The following is a 24,322-nucleotide window of genomic DNA, read 5'->3' on the forward strand; positions in this document are numbered from 1 at the left end:
TGATGGGGATTGCATTGAATCTATAGATTGCTTTTGGTAGAATTGCCATTTTTACTATGTTGATCCTCCCAATCCAGGAGCAAGGGAGATCCTTCCATTTTCTGGTGTCCTCTTCAATTTCTTTCTTCAAAGACTTAAAGTTCTTGTCAAATAGAACTGCTGCAGGGTCTTTACAGATGCCAAGTCAGGGATCCAGAGGCCCAAGCAGGATTCTGAAGCTGTCCTAGATTTGAAGAATGCCAAGTGGCTTTTGGTTTTAAGCCTCTTCCCACCTCCACAGAAAGAGCAAAGTCCACTTGGTCTTTAAGCACCCATTCACCTGGGCTCAGTGTTGTCTGCATAAGCATGAGGGTTGCCTAAGCAAAGCATGCGATGTGTAGGGACAGAGATGAGGAAAAGGCATCGGAGTTTGGTATACTGTGTCCAGTGTAGCAGAAGAAGCATCCATCCTGAGAGGTCTTTACCAGCCTATTGCCTACTATCTACCTAACCATTAACACTGCTTTATCTTGAAATCTGTCATCTCCTTGCAAAACTAAAGTGGAGAAAGAATTTTTTTTTTTGAGCTGTGACCTAAATGTCTCTTTCCTCCTTGATTTTTCCCCGTCATCTTGGGAGAAATTTTACTGCTTTGTGCTTTAAGAAGCCCTTCTAAGAGCCTGATCAAACGCCACAGCACCATTGTGGGAAAGAGCTAAGTTATAGCGGTGTTCCTTACTTAGAACAGTGCTTTCTCTAGGCCCTTTCATTTTGTCTAATAGGTAAGAGATGACCTTGAAGATTAAAACTGAAACCTTCTGCATTCCTTAAGTATTTAGCATCTATATTTGGATTTCTATGAGTATATGGGTATGTCATTTGCATGTATGCATATATGCTTGTATGGATGTCTTTGACTATGTGAAAGTGTACTTATACAACTATGTGTGCAATTGTGTGCTTGCGTGCATATGCATGAGGCAAGCTCAGTGAATATGCGTGCATAGGTATATATTTGCTACATTGGTATGCATGAGGTATATGTTATACTTGGGAGTATGTGTGCGTGTGTGTTTGCATCTATTTCTGCAGATGTATGCATGGGTTCTACTTGCATGCATGTACATAGGTGAGTATGATAGCATGTTTACACAGGTATTCATAGGTACGTGGATGTGTACTTATATGTTTATGGGTAGTACTTCCATGTATGTGAATGAGCATAAATGTGTGTGCAGTATTTTTACCCCTTTGCATTGGTGTATGCTTCTGTGTGTGTGTGTGTGTTTGTGTGTGTGTGTGCGTATGCACATTCTCTGACTATGATGCCATTTGCAAGTACATGCTACTCTCTCAAGACTCACGGCGCTCTGCTTTCAATTATACTCAGAATAATCCAAAACCCTTCTGAACTAATCCTAATCAACTTGGAAGCCACCACACTTGGGCATGAGGCTGTCAAGTGTGAGTGTTTACAGATGTCAGCACGAGGAAGGCAGGAGTCCAGGAGGACAGATCAAGGCTTAGCGACAGGAAGATGCATGCCAGTGCAGCCTAGCTCCAGAGCGCCAGCACAGCCACGAGAAAAACTCATCGTGACAGCAAATCAATAATCTCTTGGAGACTATCTGTGTCTGAAATATCCTTGATTAATTATGCCAGGGCATGCTTGGCAACAGTCCTTTGCTCCAGATTAACCTGATGCTTTTTGCATGAAGCAGGATTATAACTGGTTCTCCTAAGTTGGATGTGACATTTAAAATCAGGCTTTAAAGGTTTGGGCTATAGATTTTTCTGATGTCTCCATGTCAAACATAGTTGTTCTTATTGCTGATCGTAGATGTTTGCCAATCAATCAAAATAACATTTATTTGATCATAAACAAGGCTAAATTAAAACCATTTGAAATCGTTGTACTTGAGGACTTTGTGAAGAGGCACCTTTAGATTCTCTGAAAACTTGCTTCAGTGCTGTGACAGAGAGCTGTGATGACATTTATAAAAAAGCGATGGAAGGATGTTACTATTAACTCAAAATTAATGCTTCTCTGCATTTTGTGCATATGTAGCTTTTACTTGGTGACTTAGTCCCACCTGACTATGATTTGGAGTAAAATATTTGCCCTCTTTCCTATAATATGCAATTATAAATTTTATCCCTTAAAACAGAATATATTTCTAAAATCACTTATTATATATTGCACTCCAGAACTTATTTTCTTTCTCATGAATTGCAGGTGGGATTCTAATAAAAACTAATGAAAAATAAGACTTGCTTCAGGCTATGAAACTTAGAAATTCCTACAACAAAAGTTGAGCTTACTGTAGTCTCTTAGGTTTAATTTTTTCCTAAAGTACCCCTGTGCCCAGTGTATCAAGGCCACCTTCCCTCAGGCTGATTATAGCACTATGTGCTACATTACTGATGCATTTATATAGTCGCAGTTATGAGCTGATATAAAGTGAACCAGTATCCTCATGTAGATAGACGATAGCAGTGCAAATCAAAACAGGGCCTAATATTTCTAATGCAATCTTGGCAATATGGACTTCCATTAGTTAGGATAGAGCAGTTTATCCTAAGATACAACAGTGTGACTCTGAACTCTCTGTAGATCCGCTGCACAGAATTCATTCCTCACTGACACAAAGTCTTTAGTGGGCTACTTGACTCTCGGGGCAGTTCCCTTCCAGGTTATAACTCAGAGATTTGGATGGAATCTATCTTGAGGGCTCCTCATCTAAAGTCTCAGAACAGTATGGCAGAGAAGAGAGAAAACAATCACAGCAGCTTGAAACATACCAATCTGGAAATGTCCGTATAACCTCCATCATTTTCAAATCCAGGGTTTAATGTATGTTAGCATGAGAAATGTGTGTCACATTTCAATGGGTAGAAGATTATTGCTTGTAGTACAAGTCAAAGAAAAGTTCCCAAATGTCTGGTCAGATCATCCAACCTAAACACACACATGAAAACCTAAGGTCTTTTAGTGACAGCTCTGTTAGTCCAGAATGATAAGAAACTGATCTGCAAAGTAGGTTGTATCCCCACTTTGAGGACCTTTGAAGACCATGCTAAGAATCAGCCCATTTGAAAGTAGCAGATGGATGTTTGAGAATGAAGTCAGGTGATCAAAATCATATTCTTAGAGCCAAACCCTGGCGTGGGAGGATGCTAATACATCTGGATGGGTGGATTCTGCTGAGAAAGTAATTTCCGAGAAAATACAGATGCGTGTTGTTCTGTGTTACGTGTGTTGTTAAATGTGCTAGCTTTTCTCTCTCGACAATGCACTTCAGTTTTCATAGTCCCTCCTAAACCTACCTCCTCAGGATCCTGAAGGAAGTATTGTGGTGTTCTGACCACTCAAACAATACTGCTTCTCTAACCTTCCACCTATACTGTGCCTCGCCGCTACTCACCTGTGTTCTGCTTGCCATTCAAAATACATTTAGGAGAACAGAATTTTGAAGAGACAAGAAAGGCTTACCCATGGCTGAGTGTGCCTCCGTGGTGATGTCCTGGGGTTACTCTTGTCCTCCCTCTCAACTTAACGGAAGACTCTGTACACATGAGCTTTGCTTCCCTGTAGGAGCATCAAGAAGATTCTGGTGTCCAGGCAGTCCTGAGCCCCTGGAATCATGCCAACCTGACAAGATAAGGCAACAAGATACATGTTCCTTAGCTCTGACACTTCATCACACTTATCCTTCCATAGTAATACAATATCTCCCATTGACTGTCACCCCACCATATTTCCTGGGGTCCCACAGATAATATAGAGCATAAAGATTCACAATAGGATCATCTGAATCTGAGTTCAAATCCAGCATCTTTTATTTGGGTAAATCTGAGAAAGTTTCCTAACCTTCCTGTGCTTTGTCTTATATGAAATGGGGTTGGTTATGGCTGTAATAATGAATATTACTTAAAGGGTTATGGTGAGATATGACTAGGTTTTAGTCTATGTAAACAGCCCCGGCATGCAGGAAAGGAATTCATGAAATCCATCACTGTTTATTGGCATTGCATAAGCCAGTCTTCCAGTCTTATCATAGACTCTCATGCTAGCAACCCTAATGAATTATATTTTTCTCCAAGGTGAGAGACTTCATGTTGGTGTTTGGCTAATTAAAAGACATTCCCAGTGACAGCTGACCTGTAAGAATCTCCACCTACTGTGGTCTGAGTTTCCATTTTAAGTACCTGAGATTGTGCTAGGCACCATCAGGATAATATTTACTAAGTGAACAGATGAACGAATGAGTGAACCGAAGAGCGGGTGGAACATGTGTCTCAGTTGAAAACCTGGGTGGGCTTAGGGGGTCGGGAGCTCTGGTTAAACACTGGCTGCACAATGTGTGAAGTCTGCCCTATCGTGAACAAGTCAATCCCCTGATCCTCTCTTCCACACATAGAGATGACGGTGAAGATAACCACTGTACAAGAATTTTTTCTGTGAATTAAATAAGAATAAAGTGGAAATTATCCACTCTAAACTCAGCATACATTAGCTCAGTAGATGGAAGCTGTCCTTATTTTTATAGATACCATATTCATGTACGTCAATTAAAAGTGGGGGAAGTATTATAAACACAGAAGGATGGACAAAGCCTCATTCCCATGTGTTCAAATAGATATTAGCCAAAGTCATAGACCAGCAGGAATTTTTTATCTTTTCCTCACCTGTTTATTTTGTATACCGCATTTATTATTAAAGTTAAGGAGGGAAGAGAGCAGAAAAGAGATTGCGAGGTAGGGAAAGTGAGGTGAGAAACTTAGAAGGAGACCAAGAAAGAGGCAAGCCATAAGGAGCATTGACTTCCTTCTTTGGTTTAAAAAAATAAAAAGGACAGAAGCAAACGGGAGAGGGGCCACCATGGCAAGGAAGTTTCTCCTTGTCCCATCTTCCGCTCTGCATCTAGCTTGGCCTTTCTATTATTGATATCTAATTGGCTTCCCTTATCTTCATATACTTTAAATCCACAGCAGAAATTTGGACTTACGGTGGAAGAAGAATTTGGCACAATGCATGAAAAAGAAAGCCCCCATAATTCAGCTTACAGCCTGCCTTCGTCGTTCATTTCACTGGTGCGTTCTGAGGCGATACAGTGGTAACGTCCCCTTGGTGCGCTGTGCCGTGCCTTCCCATGACTTATTTTTACTCTTGTCAGCCAGATCCTTCCTTTCCTGTTTTTCTGCATGTCATCCCGAGATTCTTGTAGAAACCCAGCTCAGAGGTGTGCTGTTCTGTGAAATCTTTCCTTGAGCCACCGAATCGGATCAGAGTTTGGTGACCTTGCACCATGTTTCCCATGCCTGGAGCTCGCCACACTCCTCACTGTCTGTCTAAGGGTAGCCGGCAGAGGTGCTAGACTGTGAGAACTGCAGTGCTAACTGTGGGGTGTTCCCAGAAGCAGTGAAAGCCAGGCCACTGAACACTGCACTGTAACACTTTCTAGTACAGTGTGCACCATTGCTGGCATCCATTAAGGAAAAACTAAATGTTGGTCCATAAGACACTGGCTGTAAATGAGGAGAAAATGTATAACACAGGGGTACTTCCCAATATAGTGCCATAGACCCTCAGCGCCTCATAAATGCGATCATTAGGAAGATTCAGCAAAGGAATTTACTATCCTTAACTCGCTTTTAAAATTACATGTAAATGTATCTTTTATAACAGCCCCTCTAGTTTGTTACTGTCCCAGTGTAATTGTTTCCATGATGTAAAAAATATGCATGTCTGGGTTTAATGTATGACACTATTTAGTTGATTTGTTCTAGTGATTAAAACCATATCCTAGGAGTTGTTGGGACTGGTGTCAGAGCTGAATGCATCCAAAACTGAGTACTCAGGCTATAAAGGAGTTGGCAAGGGCCTGGAACATTCTGCTGCTAGTGTTAATTCCACCTAAACCCAGTTTTTTACCCTGGGTCATGATTTCTAACCTCGTTTCAAACAGGAGGTGGCTCCTGGGTAAAAAGTCCTTTAACGATGTCACAGCACGCAGAAACAGATGGTCAACATTATGCCACAAAGACACCATCAAAATAGAGTCTACGTCACGTTTACAGGCACTATCAACTAAGACCAGTACCTTCGCACCTAGGAAAGGAAAGCCCAGGACGAAAGGAAGTATCTGGAAAAAGAAAAACCATAGTAGTTGAAACTGATAGTTCCTTCCATTGTGAACTCTATAAAGTGTGTCTGTTTGGGGGTGGCACACCTTGACCTGAGCATTTAATAGAATTAATAACAACAATTTCAGAATAAAACATTTAATCAGATTTAGACATAAGATTTTAGGTTTGCTACTTCTCGTGGGCACACACAGATCTTTCCTCAAGAGAATAAGGAAAACCCTATGTGGAGTCAAATAAGAGCAACCACGGCAGAGAAACATCATTTCAAGTTACCCCAAGTCATGTGTCCAACACAGTGACATTTTGTGATGTTTTTATAGTAACAGAACACAAAGTCATAATTCAAGGTATTTTCTTGATAGCATGTTTTAGCCTTTGGATTGGTGGACACTAGCCCTTTATATCTTCTGAGTCTCAAAAGAGTGCATTTGATAGTCTCCAGGATGCTAGGGCCGATGCAGAGGTGGGTTATGAAGAGAGCCCAAGATCACTAGACTTTAGACTGGCAACATTTCAGCTCTCCATCATCACAATGTTTTTAAAAGTCAGTCAGTCTTGTAGTCTTTAACATGGGTGTGTCTCCCCCACCTCACTCCCGCTCCCATCCCCCACCCCTGCCATGCAACCACACCCTGAGAACTTCAGTTCACACAAATGAACCTGCATCGGTTTGTTTCCAAGCTGCCTGGGGTCTTGATTTCATCTCCCCAAAAGAGGAGATGTGCCTCATTGATTCTTAATTCACAGTGACCCCAGGAGTTTTTCCTGTGCCCATCCAGCACTGGGCTCTCATTCAGAGAGCAGAAGTCAGTGGGACAATGAATCAGCCAGTATCTTGTGGTTTTCCCGCTTTTATGATGTTCCCCTTTCTATCACTTCAAATTAGGTGACTTCATTTCTTACACCTGGAAGTTCCTTCTTGTTTTATTACCAAATAAAGATTTCTTAATTTAATCCCCTTTTATCATGTCAGTGACCAAGGTGATAAAAAAAATCAAGTTGTATTGTGAGTGCATTGTTTTATGCACTAGGGCAGGGTTTCACGTTGCTTTATTGTTTGCTGGACCTGTAACCCTGATGGACCTCGTTATGGACTCCTTCACCCTGTCTTCTCAGGCAAGTTCAGTCACACATCTGCTCATGCCTCGGTCCGCACTGAGGTACCCAGGTGCACGCTGCCATATGCATGCACACCGGGATGTTCCCAAACTTGTGTGCAAGGACTTCTTTCTATTTGTGATCGTCTGTTGTCATAAGGATATAAGAAACCTAGATGCCCTAAGATGAAAGAGGAGCACCCTTCCCTGGTAAATGACTGGCCTATTGCTGTGAGAAATCCACAGAGACTGCCCATGCCCTCCAGATGTACAAAGGTGGACACTGGAATATATTTTCTCTATTACTGACCAGAGCTTCTTATGCCCCACGTTCCAAAACTGGCCTTTCTTTTAATGAAGAAATAACTTGTCTAGCATCTACGTGGCAAGAGAGAAGTGCTCCCCAATGGGGTGGGTGGTTTTGCAGAAGAGAATGAGCAGAGAAATGGTGGACAAGAGTCTCCAAATCTTCTCTGCTTTGAGTGCTTGGATTGCTGCTGTCACTTCTAGGTACCTAAGGTGATCTTGGGATGTTCTCACGTCCACCCATCTCTCTTCCTCGGATTTTTGTGCCACCACATGTAGTTTTATCCTTCTCTGAGTCAATTATAATATTAAAACTTCCCTTTGTATATAGGTTGCTGGTTGCCCTCACAAACAGTCATAAGGGTCTGAGAGTCCGTATCCATGAGCAGCATAAACCTGTTTCCTTAGCACTATTAAATAACGGTATCTTCTTCCGACCTAAGTACCTGGACTTGCTGCTTGCAAACCTCTTTTTATTTTTGGCAAAAAAAAAAAAACCATCCATTCACAAATAGTCTGGTAGTTCTAGAACTTACCAACAACCTCCTCTCAGGTATCCCAGTGCGCAGACTGTATTTGCATTAAGCAGCGCGTGGTTAGTCTAACAAACTTCGGAGATAATCAACTGAGAGGAGGAAAGGTTTGCTTTGGCTTTGAGTTTTGGAGTTTCAGTCCATAATTAACTGGCCCTGCTGCTCTTGGCAGGGATGCGAGGCAGCGCAAAGCCACTAACTACCTCTTGGCCAAGAAGTGACGCACAGAAAGAAGAGGGACCAGGTTCCCGCAGTGTCTTTCCCGTGCACATTCCCTGTGACCTGGATACCTCCCTCCTGATCCTACCTCTTCAGGTTTCTGTCATATCCCAACAGCCTCAACCTGGGAATCAAGCCTTTAACACATGGCCTTGGGGGGGGGGGTTCTTTGAGCTCCTATCTATAGGCATAGCCCTGGAGTGTGCGATACGGCACAGAGCCCTGGCATTAAATGTAACTAAATCACGTAGTGAAAGATGGTTCCCTGTTCATTGTCCTTCTGATCCCATTAGGAAAGTCTATTTCTGTTTATATGTCCTTAATGCCCTTCTCATACTTGTTAACATCCCCATCAGCCCTCATAACATCCTCATACTTATTAACATCTTCATCACATGCAAGGCTTCATAATCAAGGTGTCCCGTATGCCAGGCTCTCTTCTGAGTGCTACACACATCCCAGCAAGCACACGGCAAGCTCTCCATTCCCATTCAGCCATGGTCCTAGCTGAAAATATATCCTGATGCTCAAGTCCTTGAGATGGAGAGCTACCTGGGAGTAAATAGGTACCTGGAGTGGGAGGTCTTATACATATAGGTCTAAAGTAAGCATCCTTCTGCTGCTCCCAATTTGACCTTCCAGCTCAGTTACTGCTGGAGCACTCATAACTTACCACTTTTTCATTCATAAAACCTTACCTATAAGGCAACACTTCTATTTGGGATAAATACTTGACACTGTGTTATTGATATAGACTGTTTATAAATAAGAATAATATGCACCAAAAACGTTTGGATGAGACACTCTATATTCTTTTGTTCATGAAAATTATGAGTGATGAATGTTAGCTTACTAAAAAAATTTTCCCTTGGAGTTTGCTGCTGCCAACACCTTCACATATGCAGCGAGCCACCTGGAGGCTTCTTGTCAGTGGTCGTGTCCCTGATGGAATACATCGCCCCCTTTCTATACAGCAGATGCCAGGGAGGCCGGGGGCTATCAGATCTTCCTTTCCTCAAACCACTTCCTGTATGGCATTGGCAGAGCACGCCGTGGCCTTGCCAAGTACAACACCTGGTCATCATCAGGCGTGTGAGATACAAGAAAGGAACTGAGCGTATTTGGGCTGGTTGTTTGCACTCCGTTCGTAGAAAAGTGGCTCATTTCCTACTCACTTTGGATCAATGAATGAAGAAGTAGAGTTCAGGAATTTCTTCATGAATAACCAGCCCAAACCATAATGCTGTTACCTATAACCCACCCAAGCCTTCAGAGTCAACCTTGTGCTCAGAGTAAAAGTACAGTTTGCAGATCTCTGGCTGGGTAACATTTGATGAGACGTGCATTTTGTTTTTTATTCTGTAACATTACGGCTGATATCTCAAACTGTTGATGAAATTCCCAGTCAGTGTCATCTGAAGTAACTAAATTAAAAGGGAAAAAACAGTAAAATGCATCTCTAAAATGCATTCTATCTCTGCATTAGCACACAGCACCTCTTGTTTACTACAGAGCAGAATGTACTGTTTCAAAATAACAACATTAGGGAAGATAAACGACGAAATATAAAGCTAGCCGTCTGTGCAGTCATGCACCCTACACCCATGGAATGTCACACTTTTACTAATCAATAATCAGAGATAGATGGTCTGTGGAAGAGCATGCTGAGGCCAGAAATGTCCAGCACTTTAATACTTATTACAAAACCATGTCTTTCTATATTCTTTACAAATATGAGCCAGAAACTTTCCCAAAAATACTTACCTTGATATCCCCAATGTATCGTTAACCTGCCACCTGATCCCATTGTGCTGAAATGCTAGAGCTTGAAAATCATGACATTTTATTTCCTGCCTTTTCCTTGAATATGCAAATAATATAGTAATATCAGTACAACACAAACAATATAGTAAGATCAGCACACAAACAATATAATAAGATCAGGACACAGACAATATAGTAAGATCAGGACACAAACAATATAGTAAGATCAGGACAAAGACAATATAGTAAGATCAGGACACAAACAATATAATAAGATCAACACACAAACAATATAGTAAGATCATATTAAAAATTCTGGAATGTCTTCCCTGGTTTCTCGCTTCAAAGATTTAAGGTTTTCACTGAGAGGTCTTTCACTGTCATTGTTAGGTTTACACCTAGATGTTGTTGAGGCTGTTATGCATGGTCCTGTTTGCATGACCTCTTTCTCACCTTGCACGTCATTGGTAAATAGAAAGCTTGCTGGGTTTTGTAAGTTGGGTTTGTATCTGGCCACTGTGATGGAAGTTCTAGTTACATCGAGAAGCTCTCTCATAGAACTTTAGACATGGTCCCCTGCAAACTGAGATTATTTGACTTCTTCTCCTATTTGTACCCCTTTGCCTTCCTCCTCCTATTTGTACCCCTTTGCCTTCCTCCTCCTACCTAGCTGCTCTAGCTGGGATGTCAAGCAGTATGTTAAAAGGGACCAACGACAGTAATCGACCCCATCGAGTTTCTGATTTTAATGAGATTGCTTCAAGTTTTTCTCCGTTTCGGATGATGTGGGATGCTTGTCATACATAGCCTTTATATTGAAACACATTCTCTCCATGCCTATTCTATCTAGGACCTTTATCATGAAACACAGTGAATTTCTTAAATGATTAGAAAAATATCTTTGAAAGCGTTTAACAGCTTTAGCAATCAAGAAAAGCAAATCAAAACTACTTTGGGATTTCATCCAACCCCAGTCAGAATGGCTAAGATAAAGAAAACAACTATCTAGAGATGTTGGCGAGGATGTGGGGAAGAGTAACCTTCATTCGTTGTTGGTTGGGAATGCAAGCTGGTTCAACCACTGTGAAAAGCTGTGTGGAGAATTCTCAAAAAACTAAAAACAGATCTATCATATGCCCGAATTATACCTCGCCTTGGCACATATCTGAAGAACTCAGCATCCTACTACAGAGATCTGTTTGACCATGTTCATTGCTGCTCTGTTCACAATATGCAGGAAATAGAAGCTGACTAAATTTCTGGCAACTGGTGAATGCATAATGAAAATGGGGTACAAATGCACAATAGAATTCTTTTCAGATGTGAAGAAAAATATACTCATCAAGTTTGCCGGTAAATGGGTAGAACTGGGAAGTACTGTATTGAGTGAGGTAACCCGGAGCCAGAAATACAAACTCTATGTTCCTTTATCTGTGGATCCCAGCTCCAAATCTGTAAATTTAAATATATAATCTAGAGCAACCACAGAAGCTGGAAAAGTAGAAAATGGCGGTGGGGATAAGGGGGTTGGAGAAAGAGCTCTAGGAGGGGGTAATAGTAGATCGTAAGTGTTTTGAAGAGGAAAAGGGAGAAAACTCAGACAGGACTTAGCTGAATGTAGGAAAGGAAGGATACAGGATGAAGAAAGAGAAATAACAGTAAGGATGTTTAAGAGACAGACCATAGGGAAACACTTTGTATTTATATAAAATACATACAGATGGTGTCAGAGCTTCTGTTATTTTCATTCTGTGTATTTATTTATTTATTATCCTACAGGTTTTACTTATATGTTGTGGGTTCTAGTTTTGAACTTAAATGGGATTCCCGAGTGTGTGAGCGAGTGTATCTGTATGTGTTTCTTGTGCCTTTTCTTGGATTCTTTTACTTCTGTTTGTTTGTCTTGTCCTATTCCAATTTCCTTTGTTTTATCTTGTTATATTTCATTATTATCCCTTAGATTCCTGTTTGTTTTCTAACAAGAGACAAGACGGGTGTGGATCCAGATGGGAGGGGAGATGAGGAAGAACCAGGAGAAGCAGAGAAGGGAAAAAGTAACCAGTGAAAATAATCTATCTTCAATAAAAAGGAAAAATGCAATATTTATACATACATATATATGTATACATACACACACGTGCACACACACACATACAGATAGAGAGGCATATAGAACTTCAACTTTAAACTTTTCTTAAACAACAACACAGTGGTAGGCCCGAAACAAAACTGTATTAACTCTGTACAGAAAGGCTAGCACACACACTGTGACTGCTGGGGTTCGTTGTCACCTTGACAGGATCTAGAGTCACCTGGAGATGAGCCTCTGTACATGCCTATGGCATGCACACGCATGGGGGGGAGGCTATCTTGATTATGCTATTTGGTGTGAGGAGACCCATCTCAATTGTGAGCAGGCAAGGCACCCTGAACTGTATAAAATGGAGAGAGAGCTGAGCATGAAGGTCTTTAACTGTCTCTTGCTCTCTCTCTCTCTCTCTCTCTGGTCCCCCTTTTGGTTTTTTTGTATGTCTTTTTAAGTTATAAAAATTTCCCATTGTGAATATCAGATAAAATAAAGCTTCAAAACCTTAGATACAGACACAAGAATACTAATGGAGCAGTTGCTGCAGTGCATGTTTTTATATCCATTCTCTCATGGGGGAGCTATGCACGGCCGTCTGTTATGGGTCTTTCCGAGGAATTTACACCATTGGTTCTGTGGAGAGAATGTACTGTAAAGAGGCAATGATAAGGATTAGTCTTTGCTGTTCTCTTCCAGCACACGACGGTTTTACCCTTTATATTAATCGAGATGAGGACATCCCACCATCAGTATCCGAGTAGGAGCAGCGGGCTCGCCGCCATATGCACCTTCTCCGTGAGCTATATATTATGGTAAGGAGCATGCCTGCTGAGCGTTCGTACTCTATTAGATTCTACGCTGCTAAATATGGGCACATATTGTATTATGGATATAATCACTAACAGATTCACACTGCGTGTCTCATTTGGTCCAAGACCTGGGCTTTGTCTTGTTTCCCCAGATGCTTATATTTTTAGAAATATATGCCAAACCTCACACAGCAGGAATTTGTTGAACAATCCCATGTAAGCAGTGTGCCTTCCAAGGCTACGTTTTTCAACTTGTTTTCAAACTAAATGTTTTTCTTGGACACTAGTTTTATAGCTTAAGGGCTTTTTCTTTTGCTGGGGATTTTGTTTTTGTTGTTGCTTTTGTTGGGGGAGTGGAGACTGCAACAAACACAGAGTGAAAGCAAACGAACCAACCTCTGTAAGTGAAAATGTCCACTTTTATGGACCTACTTAAAACCTACTCAAAAATGATCTGTTATAAGTAGAATGCATTTAACTTACTTGGTTTTGGATATCTAGGTAAATAAACCTCAAGAGATGACCATGTGATCTGTTGGGCACACTCAAGACCCAAGCTTGTGGTGCCAAACTTACCCAATAAGAATTTTTGCTTCATGTTAACTTGTGTTTTTATCATGTTTCAACACTTTGATAACTCATTTATCTAACGATAGAGAATTTTAAAATTTCTTTTTCTAATTCCAAGTCCTCTTTGATATGTTGACACAGAAAAGAGGGGATTCCTCCTCAAAGCTTCTCTTCCTCTTGGGACTTTTCTTGTCCTGGGATCTAGGGTCACCATCCCCTCTTTTAGGCCCGGAGCTCTGGACAACATTCTTACAATTACCTCACGATGGTTTATAATCCTGCTCAAATCCTACACTCTTCTGGAGACATGGTCTCCATGGACCAATTTGCTCCAGCCAGCCTAGAGATCGCGAAGAGAGTAGTCGGTATAAGACTTTACATACTTCGTATAAACTATGGCATAATATCCCAGACCTGAGAAGAAAGAACATTAGCCATCAGGAATAGATAATATGTGCTGGATATAAGTAATATTCAGAGTACAGACCTCAGAATAAGCAGGCAGTAGAGTTCACCCCTTCTGCCTTCAGCCAGACCACCAACTAGATAGAGAAAGTCTATTCATGAAGATTTGAGAAGTTTGTTTTCCTAATCACCTACTTTATACATGTTTTTTTTGTTTCTTTGTTTATTTTCTTTAAATTTCCTATCCAGAATCTCAAGTATTGACTTTCTCTTATAGAAAAAGTCTAAGAGATTTGTCCCACTGATGACATGTTAACAAATGATGTTGTATCTTAGAAGTGAATGTATGTATGTTCTTTGTAAATATGAATTTGGCATTCAACGATTGTTAACTTTCCAAAGAATCAAATATGGAAGATGCACAGTCATCTGGGCTGCTGTCTGGAACTGCCTTGGCCTAAACATCAGCTCTCTTCCCCAACACTCTTCCACAAGCCCGTCACTGTGCTGCATGGGCTCATGTGGGGGACAAGGAAGCTCTCTCTGGGGGCTGTGGTGTATTTCTGAGAATTTATTCATGTGGTGCGAAATGATCTTGCAAAGCCTGGAGGTTTCAGGAACTATGTTCTTTCTGATGGCTTTTCTTCCGCTGGGTATACAATCAGCCCACGTTCCAAAGAGACGCATGGGAAATACCACACAGTCCTCATTATAGACCCCCAAGATCCCTCGTTAAAATGAAGCATTACTCGTGTGCTCCGTGCCAAGTGAGGCTTGCCAGCCCCATGTACTCCCTCAGCAAACCAGTACTTGTTTAGACATGTACTTGCATTAACCAGCAAATTCCCTCAGATTTGTTCTGAGAGAGCTTTCAAAGGAGCCTTTTTTTCCTTTGGTGTTCTGCCCTAGGCATTCGTAGCTCTGCCAAAAGCTAAACAATGCCCCTCGAGTATGTCACATTGTATAAATCCCAGGGTTTAATTGTTGTCAAAAAGGTACTGGCTTTTGCTCCCTTCCAGACTGTCTCGGAGCCTAACATACCAGTGACACAACGGTGAAAGATTCAGGAAATGAAATCTTCAGATAGCATACCAGTGTTGTGACTGAACATTCCAGAACCTCACGCCAAGATGGGAGAAGCCGTTCCTTATCATGTGCTAATTATAAAATAAGCGGGTCTTCTTTACTATGCTGGGAATGGCAAGTTGACTACACCTCAGGGCTGCCGGCCAGGCTGCCTGGTTACTCTTGTACGTTGGCTCTCCAATCTCCCAAGTCTCCTTTTCCATCTTGTTCTGGTCTCCGTCTGGGTTTGGATAGGATTGTTGAGAAAGTGAGGAAGCAATGCCTTTATTCGCTGGGACCACTGAGTGTGGACATCTCCCAGCCCCATGTGGGTCTTCTCCAAGCTTAGCCTCCTAAGGCACTCCAGACCCCATGAGCACTTCTGCCTGCCTCCTGAGTTTCCCTCTCAGTTGCTCAAATGTTGGAGGCACAAACATCCTCCTGCCCATCTCTGAGGAGTTCTCAACTCCTTTCTGATACACCTCTCCGCTGCCATCACCTCGTAGACATTTCGCTGTACCCTTTTGTAAGATGCTGAGCATGCAGTAGGGGACCCTTGATCTTCAGCAGAGCCATGGAGATGGACACCATGCTATATGTGTTTATTCAGATACTCTTTTAGTTCGGTCAAACAGCTCTACAGCATAGGCATTTCTTACCCATTTTCAAAGAAGGAATGAAAGCTCACAGAGGATATTATTTAGCTTGCCTAAGACAAACTACAAGCCTATTGCCACACACTAGGACAAGCCCAGGTACAAGGCTCAGAGTCCACACCATTAACCATGCCCTCTGCTGCCCCTCCTGGGTGAAGAGTCGTCTAGTGGATGAACGGATTACGGGAGGTTTTGCTTTTCTAAAGAAAACCTCGGACAATGAGGACTACTGGGAACTCAAGAACAATGGCAATGGGTTTCTGATCCTACTGCACGCACTGGCTTTGTGGGAGCCTAGGCAGTTTGGATGCTCACCTTGCTAGACCTGGATGGAGGTGGGGGTTCCTTGGACTTCCCACAGGGCAGGGAACCCTGATTGCTCTTCGGGCTGAGGGGGGGGGACTTAATTGGGGGAGGGGGAGGGAAATGGGAGGTGGCAGAGAAGAGACAGAAATCTTTAATAAGTAAATAAATTAAACACTAAAACAAAAAAGAAAACCTCAAGTCTAGGAATGAAGCCCCTTTTCTGGATTGGACCCCACTCCCCTGCCTCACCTCTTTGGATCCCAGCTTCCTTGGATTGAAATTATGGAAGAGGACAGTATGAATGCGCAGGGGTTGAGGGGACCTCGTTCTTGAATGGAGCCCGAGAACAAGGCCGCCCTCAGAGTAGAAACTTCCTGTCTGCTGCAGTCAGTTCTCAGAGGCATCGCGGCAAAGAGCAATAAAAGCGCCTAATGTTTTCTTCTTGAGAGACTGAGAATCTTAGTCAGGGCCTTCCGTTCTTCCCCGCTCTGTAATTCGCTTTCCTCCTTCACACTGTCTTCACTGTAGAAATCCAAAACAACTCTGAGGGACATGAAAATAGCATTTTTATTGTCTCACAGCCCTGATGGTTTTTGACAGATTCCATATTCCAAATCTCATTATCCCAAATGGGTTCATTAAACAACTTCCCAACATAAAAAAAATAAAGTAAAATCAGAATGCAGTGTGATTTCCCTTTTATGATCCAATCCCAAATGGTTCCAGATCTGAATTCTATGTCCCACCAAACTCATCTCACCACAGAATGCTGGATTATGTCTTGTTTTCTTATTGGCACCTTTCTGTATTTTTCTCAAGCTCTTGCTGAAAACAAACACATTTCTTTTTATATGCATTGTCTTCAAACTCAGAAAATCTTTTGACAAAAAATTAAAATGTACTCTAAAATATAATATTCTTAGACATGAGAAAAAATTAGAAAGAAAGTGGAATTTTAGATCACACGAAAGCCCTGTTCAGTAGGCTGCTTCCTCACCAGCTGAGCAAATATGGCCGACACGTAGTTGTTCTTTGATCATTATTCCACCATAATGGCCTTCCCTCTTAACTTTTATGTCTTTCATAGTATTTGAGTTTGTTTTTTGTTGGTGGTGGTGGTTTGTTTGTTGTTGTTGTTTTGTTGTTGTTTTTCTGGCATTGCAGAACTGGGCCCAAGCTCAAAGAGTTGGATTAGAAGCACCTCCCGTTCTGGAGCGAGATGCCTCTCCTGGGGCTTGAGAAGGCGGAGGAGTGGTCAAGGACTCTAGACAAGGACTCCGCTTCCGGCCCCTTCACCAAACAGCCCACTCTTCACCAGGACTCTCTTTACCATCTCCCCAACTCTCTGCTCCCAGCCTAGCCGGGAAAGGGAAAGGGTGTCATTGCTAATTGAGTTTGAGTTCTGTGGGGCCTTCGGAGGAGGAAGCGCCACCACACACTCACTGAGGGCGAGCATGAGAGAATCCCTGAGAAATGGTGGGGCTGAGGCGGGAATCCTCCGTTGTCACATAGGAGCCAGGAAGAACGTGGCAGGAGAGAGGAGGGATAGCCATGGGACAGCCTGCCCGAACCGGGAGGGACTAGGGCAAATGGAGACAGCCGTTGTTCTTCCAGTCATCTCCTGCAGATGGGTAAGCTTCATGGGAATCTGGTTTCACAGAGGGAAGCTTGGCACTGAGATGTCTCAGTGGCCCAATGACAAGTGCAGCCTCCAGGCAAGAAATTTTGCAAGAGCGAGCAAGGGAGTGTGTGTGCTGCCACAGTCTGAGGTCAAGGGAGGCAGCCACGTCTCCCTGCGGTCCTTGGTGCCCCTGTCAGGAAGTTAGTCAGGATTTCCATGAGACCAGAAAAATGGCAGGCTGGGACGATGACTCAGTGGGTAAGAAGGGGCACTTGCTTTGTAATTATGAGCACTTGAGTTTGAATTCTCAGCACACATGGGAAAAGCTATGCATAGCCCTGCTTGCCTCAAACCCCAACTCTGACAGGCAGAGACAGGTAGCTCCTGAGAGGTTGCTGGCTAGCCTGTCTCTTCAAAATGATGAGCTTCCGGTTCAGTGAGTGACCTTGTCTCCTGGCAGTAAGGGGTGGAAATTGATAGAGGAAGGAAGACACCTGACAAATCGCCCTGGCCATGCATGCGCCACATACACGTACAACACACACACACACACACACACACACACACACACACACACACACACACAGCAATCAGAGAAACTGACATACGTTGGCCACCATATGACTGGCACTCTATGCAGTAGCTGTTTTTGGCCTCTCTGTTCTCTAAATATGCTGAGTCACTGAATTCCCTTACCTGTTTCTTTATTCCTCAGAAGTTAGGCTTTGTCCCTACGTTGGTATACATATGTCTCAGATGCTCTGTTTGTCTCTCTTCTTCCTAGGATCTTGGGGAAACCCTTGATCCTCTCTTGGCCTCATTTTTCCCCATATAAAATGGAAAAAAGCTAAGCATCTGTTTCTCAGAGTTGTGGAGCTTACTTCTGACCTCGGGTCCCCGTGGTTAGTTTTGTATTCTGTCTAGGCAAAAAAAAAAAAAAAAAAAAACCATACTGGATGCCTACAGAATCTCTTTCTCATCCCCAAACTTTTTTATTTTCATTTTGTGCCCTGTTCTTCTCATGGGTCTTACTCCTCCTTCATGCTGATTGTGTCTCTGCAGCTTATTAGGAATGTGGAAAGCATAAAGCGTTCTTCTGAAATGTTCCTATGGTTCATGTATTAAGTTATTTCCAGCGCTTAGCTCTCCCCTGGGACTTGAGAATGTCATTGCTTTCCCATTATTCCAATCTGCTCATTTTTCACAAGCACTTGCTTGAGAAAGCATTGTTTCCTTATATTTTAACAAGAAACCTCTTTGGACAACCCAGGGTGTCACAGCTGAAAGTGGCTTGCTCAGGGTCCCTCTGAGTGTTCACTGAGGCACAGGTCAGGTGAGTTCTCCCTCTTCCCCAAACATCCGTGTTGGAGTTCTTCAGAGACCAGTGCCAGTACCTCATTTATTCTCCCCAAGTCAGCCTGTCTCTCCTGTGACCGCAATAAGTCCATCCCAGACCATCAGGTCAGAAATTCTCCTAAACTTAGACCATTATCTACTCATTTAGCAATTACAAAACCACCTCAGGCCATACCTGATCTCCTTATCCCATCCACAAACCCTCATCCCTCTCCCCCAGTGTCATTGCCCACCCGGTATTCATGCCAGAAACACACTGGGCATCCTGAAGTCATCTGGTATTGAAAACAGGCCATCAGTTGCCCGGCACTGTACATCCCGGGCATCTTCAGAAGCCTCACGCTTTGCGCTCCCAGGCTAGGAGTCCCGCCCTTGTCTCTGTAAGTCCTGCTCATTATTCAGGCCCCAGCCTTGGTGTCTTGTTTCCCGAGAACACGTTTGGTTCTGCTTCTCTGTGGGGCATTATTGGTGTCTCAATAATTTTTATCCTGGCATTTGAAAACTAGCTAGGGTCGTGGAGTTTTGATTTTGCTTCAATATTTGTCCTCAAAGGCCCCTCCCCTCACTGTCCAGAGTAAAATAAAAAAGATCTGAAGTCTTAAAGAAAATAAAGAGCCTCGTTGTCTACAGGTTTAAATATTAATAATATTTAGACATGACAACAGTCAGAATGATCTCGAAAATATTCTTACATTAGCTTAATAAGAGAAATTATGATGGTATGTGAGTTTTAAATGAAAGCCAGGTATGGGAATGAATATATTCCATGTACATTTATCATACCTGTCTTACACTTTGCTCCACAGTAACCACATAAAGTGTCTACAATGTCCCTGCTACCCATTTTTCTAAGATTGAATCTCAGCTTAATTGTCTCTTTTCCCACCTGCCTGATTTGCTTAAATTGCCAACAGAAGCTCATAAACTTCAAGAAGAAACCCCGAAGGCCACACTCTGCGGGAGTGACAGCCCATGCGGGAGGTGATCCAGTTTAAGCACTGGAAACCTTTCAAGTAGAGGAGGATTTTAGTTACTCACAGCCTCCCAGCTTCCCTGAGGTGAGCTCCTGGGCTTCTGAGACCATGAGAGACCCTGAAATCTCAGAGCATGTCCTCGGGTGGGCTGCTTGTGAGGGTTTCTGTGTGTCCCTTTACAGTGGCTCCAGGCTTACCCAGGCTCCCTCCCACCACACTTCCTTTCTTCCCAGCATTCTGTCTGTCTACTCCACCTACCTAAGTTTCTGACCTATCAGGCCAAGCAGTTTTCTTTATTAACCAATGAAAGCAACAGATAAGATACAAGGCCCACCTCCATTAGTGGAGATTAGAAGCTAACTTTGGGGTTCTTCTTCAATCAACCCTCCCCCCCCCCCAGTGTCTGAGAGAGGTTCTCTCACTGGAGCTAGAACTCATGGAGCCAGCTGGATTGGCTGGCCAGGGAACTCCAGGGGTCCACCTGCCCCAGCCTCCTCCCTAGCTCAGGGATTGCAGATAATTTCCCCAGGCCCAGATATTTTTGTGTAAATGCTGGAGAGCAAACTCTCGTGTGTGCTCAGCAAACACTTTACCAACCAAGTCATCGTCTCAGTTCTTTTTGTTTTCTTTTTCTTTTCGGTCTTATGACAATATCCTTCCTTGAGTGGGTTTTCTAGCGGTTGGTAGTTGACTGACTGCGTGAGTGGATGTGTTAGCCCCTTCCTATGTTACCCATTTCTGTCTGGGGTTGATGAAGATCTTTTCCCTTGCTGTAAGCTACCGTTTTGTCTTGTTGTCTGTGTCCTTTGCTTTACAGAAGCTTTTCAGTTTCAGGAGGTCCCATTTATTCATTGTTGCTCTCAGTGTCTGTGCTTCTGGGATTATATTTAGGAAGTGGCTCCCTGTGCCATTGTGTTCAAGTGTGCTCCCATTTTCTCTTCTATGAGGGTTCAGTGTGGCTGGCTTCATGTTGAGGTCTTTGATCCATTTGGATTTGTTTTGTACATGGCAGTAGATATTGATCTATTTTCATTCTTCTACATGTTGATATCCAGTTATTGCAGGCTGTATTCTTTCATCCCGACTCCCCATTGCTCTAATTTCTTCACAACCTTTTACAGCCTCCTATGCATTTTTCAGTTTTTGGCAAGAAAGTTTGTTTTTAAAATTCAGATTTTGTCATGCTAGTCCTACTTAAAACACCCCTAACAGTTTGTTTTACCTAGTTGGAAGTTTTAGGGGGACATTTCCATTTTGTTGCCACTTTTGTTTTTCTTTGCATGATGACGTATCCTTGGGCTGTGAAATTTTCACATGAAAATAGAAAAAGCAAATGTGCAAGTCACCCCTAAAATCTGAGAATGATATACAAAAATCTTACATAAGTTCAAACAATGCATAAATTTGCAGGTACAAATACAAACCATTTTGCAAGAGCAGTAAGTGACTTAGCCCCATGGCATCTGGTTGGAAAAACACTGGATAAGAAGTAAATGGAATCCTGTGGTTTCGATGAGCTGATTTCTAAGCTCTGCTAGGAAATTGCAAGAAAAAGGTGGCAATTCATTCATAAATTCTTTTCAGCCTCTTGAGAAATCCAAGAATTGTCATGAGGACTCTGTTTGGATCTGTTCATTCCCTAGAGAGACGAGGAGCTCATGAGATGCTGTCAGTGAGCCAAAGAGTTGTCACTTCAGGACAAGTCTCTGTCAGAAACGCATGAACCTTGGTTTCCCTTTGCTCCCCACCACATATATAAAATTTTAACCAAAAATCCACTTAAAAGTTTAGAAAATTATTGGACCAACAAGAGGGTCGAAAGGACATGTTTCCAAGCTTGATGACCTGACAGTCACACATGTGAGCACATACAGCTTTTGTGACCTGAATAGGACCTCCAAAGGAACAAGAACAAGAAAAATAAAATTCTGGTATGGACGGGGATGGGGTTCTGGATACCCCACCCCTACCTGAGGAGTTAATTCCAGTTGGTGGCTACTGAATGAGAGGAAGAGGTCAGCCATTGATAGGTTGCCTATGCCCTAAGGAGTGGCTCTCAGCCTTCCTAGTGCAGCCACCCTTTAATACACTACAGTTCCATATGGCGACCCCAGCCATAAAATTGATTCATTGATGCTTGATGACTGTAATTTTGTTACTGTTATTTATCATAATGCAAATGTCTGATATGCAGGATATCTGATATGTGACCCCTGTGGAAGAATTTTGACCTCCAACAGGGTTGTGATCCACAGCTTGAGAACCACTGCCCTAGTGGAAGATTGCACACACGTACGTGTGAGCAGCACTAGCTGAACTTAGTGCTTTCTTTCTTCTTTCATGATAAAGTTGAGAAAGAGACAGGAGATATGCTGGGGGATCTAGGAGGGACTGGAGGGAGGGATTATGGGGATGGATATGCCCAAGACACATTGTATGTGTGTATAAATTTTTCAGAGATTAACTAATATAAATTGATTTCAATATAATTAAATCATTTCATTAGTTTTCAAGACATCCTCTGATCTCTTAAGTGTGCCCTGTCTCACATTTGTGTCTAAACATGAGTGTGTGTGCTCATCTATACACACACACACACACACACACACACACACACACACACAGGCATACACACTAAATGAATAATTGTAATAAAAATATGAAGAGAAAAAATTAAAAAAATAAAAAGAAACCTTTAAACTGAGTACATTGTGCAGCCATGCTGTTTGCCTTTCAGGATCCAGGTAGATGAGGTTAACACAGATGTTAACTTATCCCATCCCGGAACAAACTTTAAGGAAAAATAACTCCTTTCTTGTGTACTACTTCTTCTTTATTTGTATGACAAGAGCAAATGTCCAGGTAGGTCTAGGTTTATCTTTTTTTCACTTTTGAAACTTCCTAGGTTTCGAAAGCCATGTCCTGGCCAGCTTAATGGGCCTCTTGAAGTGCCCTTGTTGTATTCGTTCCGTTATTTCTAGGATCTGCTCATCTCCAGTCTTGATGTGGTGAAGTCTGAGGGAAACCTTATCTCTCTGGAAGATGACCCTGTCCTAGTTTTCCATTGCTGTGGACACAGCATCACCAAGGCAGCCTCTAAAAGGAAGCGTTTGACTGGGGCTTGCTTACATTCTCAGAGGATGAATCTATGACCATCATGGTGGGGAACGTGGCAGCAGGCAGGCACAGTGCTAGCAGTATCTGAGAGTATACAGTTGATCCACAAGCAGCAGACAGAGAGCTGGGGACAGAAGGGTGAGGCAGAGAGAGAGAGAGATGGGGGGGGGGCTGACTAGGACTTTTGAAACCTCAAAGTCCATCCCCAGTGAAACACCTTCTCTGATAAGGCCACAGTTCTTAATCCTTCCCAAATGTTCACCAACTGAGTACCAAGCATTTAAATACATGAGCCTATGAGGGTCATTCTGATTCAAACCACTACAGATGCTTTATTATTCAGGACACATTTAAAAATTCAGTCTTTCTCTAAATTAAATAATAGTTTCAGCAGAGTTAAATTCATCTTATCAAGTTTACCTTTATACTTAAAATTAGTTCCAATTTCAGATTAATGTTCCTTTATTGTAGGAAATCTTTTTAACCACACAAAGGATTAAACTTTCTTTTTCATTTCTATTTAGCCCCTGACTCCAGCCGAAAAGATGGTGCAATCCACAAGCAGGATCCTGGGTTCAGTCAGATAGTAAACAGGAATGAAGCCCCAGGAGCTTCTAGAGAACTTTTCCCTGCTGAAATAAACAGACGAGATTTTCCGAGACTCCACACAACATAGCTTCTGCATATTGGTGCCCCTTCATCTCTTAACACTGTCATATCCACGTGCTTTTTGTCCTTCAGCCACACTTAACTTCTTTCCATCCCTCTGACACGCTGGGCTAAGAGAAACCCAGATAGTTGTCGGCGCATTACTTCAGCTTTCTGTGAGGGTGAATCTGGAAGAGGTTGGTATGTGAATCTCCTGATAGAGATCAGACTCATCCACAAAGGTGGGCATCACCCAGTCTTCAGAAAGCCTGGAAGTATGGTGTGAGATGGGCAACCTGCTGTCTCTGCCTGGGTTGAGACATCTGTCTCCTATTCAGCCATCAGAGTTTCTCGTTCTGGAGCCTGTGGACTTGGAAGTTATAATTCTTAGAGATATGGGCTTAGGTAGAACTATACCACTAGCTTTTCTGGACACTGGCTTCCAGACAGTGGACATGGGACTTTTCAGATCCTAAATCGGTGTGCCAGTTCCTCCCTCTCTGTGGCTTTGGTGAGCCATCTGATAAACATGCCATGCTCTTTCTGTGGCTCTGGTGAGCCATCTGATAAACATGCCATGCTCTTTCTGTGGCTCTGGTGAGCCATGTAATACACAGGCCACGCTCTTTCTGTGGCTCTGGTGAGCCATCTAATACACAGG

General features: G+C 42.6%; 1 protein-coding gene across 2 annotated transcripts in view; it reads left to right on the plus strand.

Moving 5' to 3' along the window:
- Aig1 (androgen induced 1) overlaps positions 1 to 24,322 on the plus strand; it is a 230,031-nt gene that overhangs the window by 177,018 nt on the left and 28,691 nt on the right. For both annotated transcript variants that reach the window (XM_005360995.2, XM_013351449.2), the window contains exon 4: positions 12,831 to 12,946. In XM_005360995.2, coding sequence (XP_005361052.1) covers positions 12,831 to 12,946 — 116 coding nt within the window. The remainder of the gene's footprint in view (positions 1 to 12,830; positions 12,947 to 24,322) is intronic.

This window comes from Microtus ochrogaster, linkage group LG4 (assembly GCF_000317375.1).
Source record: "Microtus ochrogaster isolate Prairie Vole_2 linkage group LG4, MicOch1.0, whole genome shotgun sequence".
Classification (NCBI taxonomy): Eukaryota; Metazoa; Chordata; class Mammalia; order Rodentia; family Cricetidae; genus Microtus; species Microtus ochrogaster.